Here is a 13,834-nt window from a genome sequence, read left to right on the forward strand (position 1 = left end):
AAATAGTGCAGTATCAAACAGTAGGTTATAATTATTTTTTAAATGAAGTCAGTATGAAGATCTTTGTGGTAAATGTTAAACAGGATTAGAAAACTGAATGTAAACATGTTTGCATTGCAAATGACTCTTTTGTTTTTCTTACAATGTATTTTGTTGGTTCTTTCAGATCAATTCCTGCAGTGATTATGGGCTTATATTTTCTTGGATTATATTCATGATGTCATTAGTACCTCTTCCTGATTGGAATTCATGTGATGACCTTTCAAAATTACAAGTATGACATATGTTCACACACATGAGATCTCTCTCTCTCTCTCTCTCAACCCTTCCTATCCCCCCCCCCCCTTGTATGTCTCTGTCGTTCTTACTTGGGATTAGGAAAATACTCTTGGGAGCCTTTGACATCTGTACAAGTGTAAGCCAATGACACCCACATAATAGACAAACTACCTCTGGAATGAGGAGGGATAGAGTTACTATATAGAACATATATGATATTCCTGTAGTGTTTCAATGTAGGCATACAAGTTTTATTTTAAAAGTTTACTTTTAAACTTTTTTTTTTTTTAAATGTTTCCTTAATGAAGTGACAGTGTCCTGCCATGGAGGAGATGGTTGGCTACAAGTGTTATATCTCCTCACATTCATTGCAAAAAGTCTTGGTTATGACCTATAAAGCCCTTCATGGCATCGGACCAGAATATCTCCGGGACCGTCTTCTGCCGCACGAATCCCAGCAACCAGTTAGGTCCCACAGAGTTGGCCTTCCCCGGGTCCCGTCGACTAAGCAATGTCGTTTGGCGGGGCCCAGGGGAAGGGCCTTCTCTGTGGCGGCCTCAACCCTCTGGAACTAACTCCCCCCAGATATCAGAGTTGCACCCACCCTCCTTGCCTTTCGTAATCTCCTGAAAACCCACCTCTGTCGTCAGGCATGGGGGAATTGAGATATTCCCTTCCCCCTAGGCTTATAAAATTTATGCATGGTATATCTGTATGTATGATTGGTTTTTCTTAAATTGGGGTTTTTAAAATTACTTTAATATTAGATTTGTTTATATTGTCTTTTTTACTGTTGTTAGCCGCTCCGAGCCTGCGGAGAGGGGTGGCATACAAATCTAATAAATAAATAAATAATTTATTTATTTATTTATTTATTTTTGTGTGTGTGTTTGTTTATTTATTTATTAGATTTGTATGCTGCCCCTCTCCGTAGACTCGGAGGATGAAATACTTTGGATCAATATGAAAAGAACAAGGAAAACTCTTCTAGACCGAACAACATAGTTATTGCTGACTGTTCTTTTACAGAGTAGCATCAAATAGCAAAGGCAGACGTGGCGTAGGTCAAAATCAGATTTGTAGTTGCGTCAGTTCTGCATTGTCTTAGTTAATCTTGCACTTTTGCAAGATTGCACTTGTTAAATTCCTAAGTTCAGAAACTTCGTATCAAGATAGGTTGCTCATTTTTTTCCCGTTTTGGTGTCACTTTCCAGACATTATTATTATTGTTGTTGTTGTTAATTTATTTATTAGGGGTGGCATACAAATCTAATAAATAAATAAATAAATAATATATTATTATTATTATTATTATAGTATTATATTATTTATTATTATTATTATATAGATTTATATGCCACCTCAGGGAGGCTCACACAGTAGATACAAACATAAGCATATAGAACAAATCTAATAATTAAAATGCAACTAAAAACCCTAATATAATACACAATCATACATGTCTAATATGTCTGTTCTCCTCTTCTTCCTGCAGTCTCTCTTATGCAGTCCATCCTTCAGAATATCCGCCATTCTCCCATTTGTGAAGAATATTCCAGAAGATTCTATTTCTGGCCTGAGCATACATGTTCTTTGTGATACATGTTTAGGACAACATGAAGCAGCTATTGACAAACTTCTGGATAGGTGTCCTGAAGCTGTCATACCTTATGCTCAGCATGAGCTGAGGGATGAACATCAGGTGAGTGTTAATAATCATAACTCTCTGTCACTTTTTTCCCCTATTTAACATGTTCACTGCCATGCTTTTGTGAGTAAATATAAACAGCAGCATCAGGAGACTTGTATTCCTTTAAGAATAAAACTCTTGATTTTCTACCTGGATCTTGTTTTCTGACTGACTTTAGGCTTTATGGTGGAACAAACTTCTTCCTGAACTCTGTAAAAGAACCAGACTTGTTGATGAAAACTACCCTGTATTTCTGTCATCACTGCAAGGTAACAAAATGAGTTTTTATAGCAGAAGTATAGAGCTTTTGCAGTATGTAGAATAGCCTTTTGTGGAGTGTTTACACTTTAGTGAGTAAATTGAAGAACTGGATTCACTGCAAATCACACATTTTTTGTTATATAAGGACTGCAAACAACAATCTGAAAGTAGCAACGTTTGCTCCTTCATGTATTAATTAAATTTTTACACCACCCATCTTATCTACATTAAAAGTTGGTGGAAATAGAGAGAGTATTCAATTTATGCCACAATTGGAACCAGAATTTCTGTTGTTAAGCAAGACAGTTGTTAAGTAAGTTGTGTCCAATTTTGCTATCTTTTTTGCCACGATTGATAAGCAAATTGGTAGAGTTCTTCAGCAAATCAGTACAATTCTTAAGTGAATCTAGCTTCCTGTCCCAATTGACTTTTCCAGAAGATGGCTGGGAAGGTCACAAATGGCAATCAGGACAGTATAAATACATGTTGGTTGCCAGGCTCTCAAATTTTGATCACTTGACTGATGCTACGGTGGTTATAAATTCAAGGATCAGTCATAAATCACTTTTTTCAGTGCTGTTTTAAGTTCAAGTAGTGATGATGATGATGATGATGATGATGACGATAGCAACAATAACAACAGAGTTGGAAGGGACCTTAGAGGTTTTCTAGCCTAACCCCTGCTTAGGTAGGAAACCTTACACTACTTCAAACAGATGATTATCCAACATCTGCTTAAAAACTTCCAGTGTTGGGGCATTCACAACTTCTGAAGGCAAATTGTTCCACTGATCAACCGTTCTGACTGTCAGGAAATTTCTCCCTAGTTCTAAGTTACTTCTCTCTTTGTTTAGTTTCCACCCATTGCTTCTCGTTCTACTCTCTAAATGAATTCTACCCTTTAAATGAATGCTTGTAAGATGAGAAGTAGCTTCAGTGAGGAGTATTAAACATGACGTTTGTATCCTTTTTGTACAGAAACATTATCAGTCATTGCCACAGCACTGGAATTGAGAGACTTCCTTAATGTTTTACCTGAAGATGGGAATGTGGCATTCTTCTTGCCCCACTTGCTTCAATGCAGCAGAAAATTGGTGATTTAAATGTAAGGAGAAGCATCTGCTATCTTGGATTGGTCTCATGGGATGCAAAGTTACTCAAATGAACAAAACTTCATGATGCAACTGTTAACTTAACACTTTAAATGCTGGATACTCAAGCCATATTCCCATGTACACGGGTAAAGTAGAGTTTGATGGACCTATAAAGATTGTCACCTGCTCTCTGGTAGCAGTACAGGTAAACTGATGATTCTCAGCCTTGGCAGCATGAAGATGTCTGGACTTCAACTCCCAGAGCTCAGAAACACTGAGCTAAACAGACAGGGAGATGTTGATAACCCCCCACCCTTTGCTTTTTTTAAATTAAACTTTGAAGCTTTCCAAACAGCACCACAAAAAAAGCAGCAATGACTCTAGATTATTTTGGTGAGAAACAAAATAGAATAAATACATTAAGCCTATCTGAAAGTAAATCTTGCCTTTCAAACACATGATAACTGGGCCAAAACTTTCTTCCCTATTCTCCCCCTATTGTAACACCTTATCCTTGCTGCTCGGGGTAGGTTTTAGAAAAGTTTCATCACTCTAAACTGCTGGTGGTGCGTGTGAGATGACTAGAAATCACATAAAGTTGCAAAGGGACCTTTCTAAGTACGTATTTAGTGCAGTTGTCATTCAGGACGTTATCCTAAACATCAGTCAAAATGTGAGATGTTGTACTGTATTCAATAGAAATATACTGCTCAAAAAAATAAAGGGAACGTTCAAATAACACATCCTAGCTCTGAATGAATGAAATATTCTCATTGAATACTTCGTTTTCCGCAGGGAGGCGGAACCAATTAGGAGGTTCCGCCCCAGACGCCTGATGGATCCAGAAGGTTTCCAGACGGCGCTTGGGGTTATTCCAGATACACTCGTCCACAGTTCGGCAGAGTCTCTTGCTGAGGCCTGGAACAAGGCTGCAGTGGAGGCTCTTGACCGGATTGCGCCGTTGCGACCTCTCCGTGGCACTAGACCCCGTAGAGCTCCATGGTTCAACGAGGAGCTCCGGGTGTTGAAACGCCAGAAGAGACGTCTAGAGAAGCGATGGAGGAAGAGTAAGTCCGAATCCGACCGAACACTTGTAAGAGCTCATATTAAGACTTACAAAGTGGCGCTCAAGGCGGCAAGATGCGCGTATCATTCCGCCTTGATTGCGTCAGCGGAATCCCGCCCGGCCGCTCTGTTTAGGGTGACCCGCTCCCTTCTTAATCAGAGGGGGGTTGGGGAGCCCTTGCAGAGTAGTGCCGAGGATTTTAACACGTTTTTCGCTGATAAAATCGCTCGGATCCGAGCGGACCTCGACTCCAATTGTAAAACAGAGTCGACTGACAACAAGTCAGTCGAGGTGACTGGGGCTAAACGTCTTTATCCATCTGTCTGGGAGGAGTTTGACTTGGTGACACCTGATGAAGTGGACAAGGCCATTGGAGCTGTGAGTTCCGCCACCTGTTTACTGGATCCGTGTCCCTCCTGGTTGGTTTCGGCCAGCAGGGAGGTGACACGGAGCTGGGCCCAGGAGATTACCAACGCTTCCTTGGGGAGGGGAGTTTTTCCATCACTCTATAAAGAAGCGCTTGTGCGCCCCCTCCTCAAGAAGCCCTCCCTGGACCCAGCCGTGCTTAATAACTACCGTCCAGTCTCCAACCTTCCCTTCATGGGGAAGGTTGTTGAGAAGGTGGTGGCACTCCAACTCCAGCGGTCCTTGGAAGAAGCCGATTATCTAGGTCCCCAGCAGTCTGGATTCAGGTCCGGCTACAGCACGGAAACTGCTTTGGTCGCGTTGATGGATGATCTCTGGCGGGCCCGGGACAGGGGCTTGTCCTCTGTCCTGGTGCTCCTTGACCTCTCAGCGGCTTTCGATACCATCGACCATGGTATCCTTCTGCGCCGGCTGGAGGGGTTGGGAGTGGGAGGCACTGTCCTTCAGTGGTTATCCTCCTACCTCTCTGGTCGGTCGCAGTCGGTGTTAGTGGGGGGTCAGAGGTCGACCTCTAGGTTTCTCCCTTGTGGGGTGCCTCAGGGGTCGATCCTCTTCCCCCTGCTATTTAATATCTACATGAAACCGCTGGGCGAGATCATCCAAGGGCATGGGGTGAGGTATCATCAATACGCTGATGATACCCAGTTGTACATCTCCACCCCATGTCCAGTCAACGAAGCAGTGGAAGTGATGTGCCGGTGCCTGGAGGCTGTTGGGGCCTGGATGGGTGTCAACAAACTCAAACTCAACCCAGACAAGACGGAGTGGCTGTGGGTTTTGCCTCCCAAGGACAATTCTATCTGTCCGTCCATTACCCTGGGGGGGGAATTATTGACCCCCTCAGAGAGGGTCCGCAACTTGGGCGTCCTCCTCGATCCACAGCTTTCATTAGAGAAACATCTTTCAGCTGTGGCGAGGGGGGCGTTTGCCCAGGTTCGCCTGGTGCGACAGTTGCGGCCCTATTTGGACCGGGGGTCATTGCTCACAGTCACTCATGCCCTCATCACCTCGAGGCTCGACTACTGTAACGCTCTCTACATGGGGCTACCTTTGAAAAGTGTTCGGAAACTTCAGATCGTGCAGAATGCAGCTGCGAGAGCAATTATGGGCGTCTCTAAGTATGCCCATATCACTCCAACACTCCGCAGTCTGCATTGGTTGCCGATCAGTTTCCGGTCACAATTCAAAGTGTTGGTTATGACCTATAAAGCCCTTCATGGCACCGGACCAGAATATCTTCGGGACCGCCTCCTGCCGCACGAATCCCAGCGACCGGTTAGGTCCCACAGAGTCGGCCTTCTCCGGGTCCCGTCGACCAAACAATGCCATCTGGCGGGACCCAGGGGAAGAGCCTTCTCTGTGGGGGCCCCGACCCTCTGGAACCAGCTCCCCCCTGAGATTAGGATTGCCCCCACCCTCCCTGCCTTTCGTAAACTCCTTAAGACCCACCTCTGCCGTCAGGCATGGGGGAACTAAACATCTCCCCCTTGCCCATGTTGTTTTGCCATTGATTGATTGACTGTGTGTCTGTTTTTATATACATTGGGATTGTTTTATAAATTTATTAATTTTAAACTGTAATTAGATTGGTGGGCATTGGATTTGTTATTATGTACTGTTTTATTGTTGTTGTGAGCCGCCCCGAGTTTGCGGAGAGGGGCGGCATATAAATCCAATAAATCTAATCTAATCTAATCGTTTTGTACAAAGTTGAATGTGCACAAAAGCTTGTGAAATTGATTGTCAATCAGTGTTGCTTCCTAAGTGGACAGCTTGATTTCACAGAAGTTTGATTTACTTGGAGTTATATTGTGTTGTTTAAGTGTTCCCTTTATTTTTTTGAGCAGTATGTGTATTTCTCACAGCCGCTAGAGCAGAGAAAAGAACAATTTCATAAGACAGAAGTTTCATTAGATTGGCTCCCATGCAGACTACTACTTGTTTGCAAAAAAATGAGTTTATTCAAGTTTTCTAAAACGGAATTAAATTATAAAAGATTATGGAGACAATTTATAAAGTTGGCCTAGCAAGTGTCATAAAGTTCCAACATTATCAATGACAAAGGTTGCTACTTCTTCTGCCTTTAATTTTTCCCATCTCCGCAGTTGTAATATGAGCCAGACCTCATTTTCTTATATTAAGTTTTGAAGAACCTTCAAGACTAGTTGAATTATTTTTTTTAAAGGCATCTTAAAATGTTAACAGAAAAGTTTTGGAATTAGAAATAGAAAATTGTAACTATCAATCATAACTGAGAACGATTTCCATACAAAAACATTACTTTTAATATTTTAACTATCAGTAGGGATTTTTTTTAAAAATCTGTCAATATTTGGAGTTATGATGCTCGTCACAGAGGAACCCTTTTTCCAATTTAAGAATACAGCTGAAGTTCATAATTTTGTTTGTCCGGCATCACTGCTGTAAATTACAGAAAGGGAAAGTCAGTGGCCTTCAAAAGAATATTTAGTTTTAGTTAATATATACTTTATAATTTAATATATCCACAAAGTAGATATGTTCTTCACTTTTTCCTTTCATTCATATAACAAGGACTAGACTTTTCAGAAATTAGCACTTTAAAAGTATTTGTCTACGCTAAAAGTAGGCAACGTGGTATACTCCAATATTTTATGTGCAACTCCCATAAAACCCACTAAGCTCTGTAGTCCAAAACTTCTTGTGAATATCAGGAGTTCATCAAGTTTCATATACAGTGTAGACTCTGAAACCTGACTTTGTGAATAGGTCCAAAGAGATCTATTTATTTACAGGCACCAGTTTAACTAGCAAGTTTTGGCTTACTACATTTGTATTGCCATACTAATTTTCACAGTTTCACTTCTTTTCAGAATGGCAGTGAAAACAAACTCAAGATAAAATAGATAATAAATAGATAAGGGTGGGTATGGGTGTGAGTGGGTGTGTAAATAAAGAAAATACACAGAGATCCAAATTCCTCCCAATAGAATAAAATGAATACAAATATGCAAATATTAAAGAGATACAGCTTATCGGCACCATGAAATTAAAAACGGTACCAGTTTACTTGAATAAACATGCACCTTCATTAGAGAGATACGGCAGTGGTTAAAATATTGGATTTGGACTGGAGACTCCCAAATTAAAGCCCCTATTTCAGTGGTTCTCAAGTGTCCTAATGCTGTGACCGTTTAATACAGTTCCTCATGTTGTGAAATAAAATAATGAAATTACAGTGGTACCTCTACCTAAGAACGCCTCTACTTAAGAACTTTTCTAGATAAGAACAGGGTGTTCAAGATTTTTGTGGTTCTTTTTAAGAACCATTTTCTACTTAAGAATCCGAGCCCGGAAAAGTTTCCCAGGAAATTTGAGAGCAACATGAAGGCCCGGCCAGTTTCCTGCCATTCCCCCTGGATTTCTCTCTCTGGCACAGTGTACGGGAGGCAGCCTTGCGCCGGGCTTATGGGAGGCGTGTTTTTTTTAAGTCTTAAAAAAGTTTTGGATTTTTTTGATTCCCCTCACCTCACCTTTTTCCTTCGGCAGCGACTGTCCTCCTCCTCCTCCTCTTCTTCCTCCTCCTCCCACCCAAATTCCAAGCTTTTATATATTTCCTAATGGGTTTGCACGCATTATTTGCTTTTACATTGATTCCTATGGGAAAAATTGCTTCTACTTACAAACTTTTCTACTTAAGAACCTGGTCACAGAATGAATTAAGTTCTTAAGTAGAGGTACCACTGTATTAGGAAACACAGGGGTGGGTTTTAACTTATCTTGCTGCCGGTTCACTTCCTCCTGCGCTGGATGGCTGTGCCTCATGAGCACATGTGCTCTTTGCGTGCGCATGTGTAGTGCTGATTTTTTTTAATTGCAAAAATCCCATCCGAAAACAAAATGGCAACACATGCACAGTACTGGGAATTTGGCTTCTGCGCATGCTCAGAAGTTCCCATGGTACAGATTTTTTTTTTTTTTTGCAGTAGTCCATTTGTTTATGAGTGGACCTGCATATGAGTGGACCTTGCATATGAGGAGCGGTGTCTCAGTTCCTAAGACCATCAGAAATATGTTTTAGGTGACCTCTGTGAAAGGGTCGTTTGACCTCCAAATGGGTGGTTGGCTTGAGGACTGCTGCCCTATTTGATTTCTGTAGTTTGACATTGGGAGATAAAATCCAGGGAATCCAGGGAAAAAAGTTGGATAAATAAAATTATACTTCCTTTCACTGGCCATTTTATGGGTCAATTTTTCACCTTGATGTCATCCTCAAAATACCTGCCTGGCACTGCATTGGCTATACTGCATATAGATTCTAGGACAGTGATGGCGAACCTATGGCACGAGTGCTACAGGTGGCACACAGAGCCATATCTGCTGGCACACGAGCCGTTGCCCTAACTCAGCTCCAACATGCATGTGTGTGCCGTCCAGCTGATTTTTGGCTCGCACAGAGGCTCTGGGAAGATGTTCTTGGCTTTCAGAGACACTGCAGGGGGATGGGGAGGGCATTTTTACCCTCCCCGACTCCAGGAAAGCATTTGGAGCCTGGGCAAACATACTGGGCCCACCATAAATTGGGAAACAGGCTTTTTCCAACCTCCAGAGGGCTTTGGGGGGCAAGGAAAGTTGTTTTCACCCTCCCCAGGCATTGAATTATGGGTGTGGGCACTCATGCATGTGCAATAGCACACACGCTATTTGGGTACCCGAGGAAAAAAAGGTTCCCCATCACTGTTTTAGGAGATGACTTTCAAAGCTGAATAGCATCCAGTGGGAAAAACTCTGCATCTCGTAGTTATTTCCCCTTCAAGCAAATTAATATTTACCTTTACTTTGGGAGCACAGTGTAAGTAGTTTCCATGCCAGCGTGGATGTGGTCAGTCACATGACAGTGCAGTAGCCATGTCCCAGGATATTTTGGCCACATCTCAACAGTTTGAAATGTCCCAGGGAACAGATCATAGACATCTCCTCGGAAAGTTCTATTGTACTTTTGGAGAGAGAAAAAATAACCAATCATATAGTTGTGTAGTTCTTCTAATACTAATTAATGCATGAATAAAAATATTTTAAATATTTTAATATATAAGCATTTGCTAACTTAAGAAAAATCAAATATCTATGATTACAGACCTTCAATTACTACTGTACTTAAAGCCAATTAATGTTTGTATAAAAATGGACCAAAGTGAAACCTGTTTTGTCCTCAAGGGAGAAATAATACTGCAGATATAACAGTAGATTGTTGAGGAAATCCTATTTTTTTTCATGCATTTGTCAAAAAGTTATTTTCAATTGAATCAGTATACAAAATATACAATTTCCAAATGTACAAGGATGTAAACCTATGTATGTTAGGGCACCTACTGGATCACAAATATCCTTACCAGGCAAATGAAATAGAATATATTTTGCTCCACTGCTAAAATCACAAAGGGAGGAAAGAGAAAGAGATGTGAAATTGAAGGATAAAGTTTGGGCTTTAGTTCCCATGCTGGAAAGTATAAAATGATGGCCAGCCAAAATGGGCAGACTTAGATTAACTGAGTTAGTTATCTGACTTAAGAAAATTTTATGTGTTCAGTTGTCTTACATACTGCTTTATCTTTTAGCTGAGTATGTACCTTCTTTTTAGTTCTATCTTTAAAAATGCTTATTTTTACCTTATAATCGAAGCTGTGGCCATGGAAATGGGCTGTGTGCATATCAACTTCATTCCCCATTCCTACCAAGTACCAGTTTACTTTGTCTCCAACATGCATTGTAAGACCATGCAAGTTTCCAAACACTTTTCCGTTAATGGCTAAGGGGAAAAATAATTATACAAGTGCAGTTTATTTCCAGTTACTAGGCTATATATCAATCTAATAAATAAAGAAACTTCACACCTTATCAAAAGCTTAACAAAAATCATTTCCCAAAATAATTAAAGCTGGTCCCCTACTCAAATTGATCTCAAAGATCAGAGCAATTTAAGAATGCTTCTAATTACCCTTGGACAATCCTCATCATGTGCCTTCAAGGATTAATGGTTATCTTCCCTCAATTGCAGAGTTTTGTCTCTGCTATCAAATAGCACTGAGCTTAGTATAGTTGGCATCAAAGTGTTTATATGATATTTATGTCAGGACAATTTTACCAGTGGTTCACATGAGAAACCAAAACTGTCATGGATGTCTACTGCCTTCCTCAGGCTAAACAAGTTCACAGATACCTTTATGTTCTCTATCACAATCTTACAAATAGTGCAGTTTTACACTGCATGTGTGTGTGCGTGCGTGCATCTACATGGGTATGACAGAACACAAAAATGCATTTTTCCATTTATGCATTATGTAGTGCCACTTTAACTGATTTTAGGTCATTGTTATTCAAAAATACTGGAATTCTATATCTAAGCATACCATGCATTTTATTGCTCTCAATGAATTCCTCATCTTCCTTGTTTACATCTTCTGGATTGTTGGAATACAATTTGATATTCTCATCCAAGTACCATGATTCATTTTCATCAAATACCAGAAAAAGAAGAGCAAACTGCAGAAGTTTGGGGCGTGAAATTAGAGGGGAAACTTCCTTGCGACAGACAACAAGTGTTCCTATTAATCCACTATTGAGGTCCTAAAATAAGAAATAAAAATTATCACTTAGTAGTACCATCATTAGGACAGTATGTCTAAATAGCCACATGTATAGATTGTGTTTCATTGATTTTATGGAACCCATACATGATTTAATGTGGATCCAACCTTTTATATTAACATTCATTTTACATATTTAAAAGTAGTCCTTCTTCATTGTGTTCCTTGACTTACATTACATCTGCTTGAAAATTATTTGAATTTTTAACTATCAAAATAGAGTAATCAGCACAGAGTCTCCATCTCTCCTGTTAGAAAAAGTTTCCACTCCAGAATCAATGAGGTCTGCAAGAACAGTCCAGTTGTCTTTGTTAAATCCTCCACTTGCAGGGGGTGGACAAAAGAATGGAAACACTTGACTTTTTGGCATCATAATGTTTGAACATGTTCAAATCAATCAAAACTTGACATATTTTAATGTTTTTTTTAATTCTGTTGTTTGATATGTTTTTTTTAAACTACCTTTTTTAAACAGAAATTTAAGGAAATTGGTTATAACCTTCTAGAAATGGCAGACCTCTCAGACTTTCAAAGAGGCCAAATTGTTGGTGCTCGAATGGCAGGCACTAGTGTAACAGAAAGGGCCCAAATGTTTGGCCTTTCAAGAGGTAATGTCTCAAAAGTAATGACTGCTTTTGAAAGAGAAGGGAAAACATCCTCCGCCAAGCACAGGTCTGGTCGAAAGTCGAAGTTGTCTGAGAGAGATCGTTGGACTCTAAAGCAAATTGTTAGAGCGGATCGCAAGACCACAGCTCCTAAAATCACTGCAGAGCTCAATAGACACGTTAACCCAGCTTCCACAAAAACTGTTCGCAGGGAGCTTCACAAATCTGGATTCCACGGAAGAGCCTCTGCTCTCAAAGACAAATGTTTCAAAGCATTTAGAGTGGTGTAGAAACCACCAGAAATGGTCCCTCGAGCAGTGGCAAAATGTGATTTCTCTGATGAATCATCGTTTACCATTTTTCCGACCTCCGGACATCTTTCAAGATGATAATGCACCAATCTATAGAGCAAGAATTGTTAAAGAATGGCACAAGGAACATTCTCACCAGACCTCAAGATTATTGAGCATTTATGGTCGATTTTAGAGATTCAAGTAAGAAGTCGATTTCCACCACCATTGTCTCTAAAAGAACTGCAGGGTGCTTTAACTGAAGAATGAGCTAAAATTCCTTTGGAAACAATTCACAATTTGTATGAACCAATACCTCGGAGAATTGAGGCTGTATGCCGCAAAAGGTAGACCAACACCATATTAGATATTTTGATGATTTTTCAAGATGTTTCCATTTTTTTGTCCACCCCGTATTACAAAATTATAGAATGTTGTACTTGTTAATGTACCTAATATATTGACCTACAGTAGAAATTCAGTCTCCCAGGAAAGAGAACAACTTCAATCACAGTCACTATGAGTTTACCTTAACTCTATCCACAGTGGAATAATATGCCCAGGGAATACAGGTAGAATCTCCTTTCTCAGGACCAGATCTTGCTGGGATTTCCCAGATATACTCCTCATTTGCACCTGAATGAAACATACAATGTAGACATGGATTTATTTTTATAGATTGTTTTTTCCTTTCTAATCAATGTTTTAAAAACAAACAATGGAAGTGCTTTTTATATAAATTTTGCAATTTCACACTACTGGAGAAAAGTTTTGCAATGTAAGCTAAATAAAATACTTTCTGTTTTACTGTTTATTTTATTTTTTTTAGTTTCCCCTCAACACAAAACAGGATGGACTATCTACTGTTTCTTTTCATCTTTCTGTCTGCGATCACAAATTTCAAAGCACTTTATCCAAACTAATTTTCTTAAAGCCAAAACCTATGATTTAGTAATTTTAGGACAATGATATTTTAAAGTTGTACTATTTTCTGTAGTCCTAGTTGGGATAAAGTCCAATTGATGGCATGGGGCTATTTCTCCTGAATGCAATATATACACTCTACATTAAAAATAATATGAATATGGATACTATTTTTCCTTTTCAAATAACAAGGTATCAAATCCATGCTTTTGAGTAGATACCAAGGAAAAACTGCCCAGAACAGCCTTTGGCTCATACATTTTGTATTTAGGTACCGAAATAGAATGTTTAAAAAAATCCTATAATCACATTTCCATGATAACTCAATAAACTCTAAATCTAAACTTTTCATAAAGCATTACAATTGATGCCAAAATGGAATTGACAGAATTATACGATTATGATATTTCAGTCTTTCAATTGAATATATTGCAAGTTCAATTATAACTAACCAAAGATTGGTTAGTTCTTTGACTACTGATCATCAAACAACATAGGCTACAATGAGGACTTAATGAAAACATTCTGGAAAAAGACAATGCAAACAGTTTTATAGTGTCCAGAAAATAATAT

The 13,834-nt window shown here is 39.7% G+C and overlaps 2 protein-coding genes across 6 annotated transcripts in view; one reads left to right on the top strand and one right to left on the bottom strand.

Moving 5' to 3' along the window:
• HPS3 (HPS3 biogenesis of lysosomal organelles complex 2 subunit 1) overlaps positions 1–6,511 on the top strand; it is a 31,528-nt gene extending 25,017 nt beyond the window's left edge. Inside the window, exons 14-17 of one of the 2 annotated variants that reach the window (XM_070753407.1) lie at positions 167–274; positions 1,775–1,981; positions 2,148–2,238; positions 3,209–6,511. In XM_070753407.1, coding sequence (XP_070609508.1) covers positions 167–274; positions 1,775–1,981; positions 2,148–2,238; positions 3,209–3,333 — 531 coding nt within the window. In that variant the 3' untranslated portion in view covers positions 3,334–6,511. The remainder of the gene's footprint in view (positions 1–166; positions 275–1,774; positions 1,982–2,147; positions 2,239–3,208) is intronic. The other variant, XM_070753408.1, reaches the window with a different exon arrangement.
• Positions 6,512–6,754: 243 nt separating this feature from the next.
• CP (ceruloplasmin) overlaps positions 6,755–13,834 on the bottom strand; it is a 36,713-nt gene continuing 29,633 nt past the window's right edge. For all 4 annotated transcript variants that reach the window (XM_070753403.1, XM_070753404.1, XM_070753402.1 and 1 more), the window contains 5 exons: positions 12,867–12,973; positions 11,206–11,422; positions 10,465–10,604; positions 9,628–9,791; positions 6,755–7,237 (listed from right to left, as the gene is read on the bottom strand). In XM_070753403.1, the coding sequence (XP_070609504.1) occupies positions 9,630–9,791; positions 10,465–10,604; positions 11,206–11,422; positions 12,867–12,973 (626 nt within the window). In that variant the 3' untranslated portion in view covers positions 6,755–7,237; positions 9,628–9,629. The remainder of the gene's footprint in view (positions 7,238–9,627; positions 9,792–10,464; positions 10,605–11,205; positions 11,423–12,866; positions 12,974–13,834) is intronic.

Source organism: Erythrolamprus reginae, chromosome 5, assembly GCF_031021105.1.
Source record: "Erythrolamprus reginae isolate rEryReg1 chromosome 5, rEryReg1.hap1, whole genome shotgun sequence".
In the NCBI taxonomy this organism is placed as follows: domain Eukaryota; kingdom Metazoa; phylum Chordata; class Lepidosauria; order Squamata; family Dipsadidae; genus Erythrolamprus; species Erythrolamprus reginae.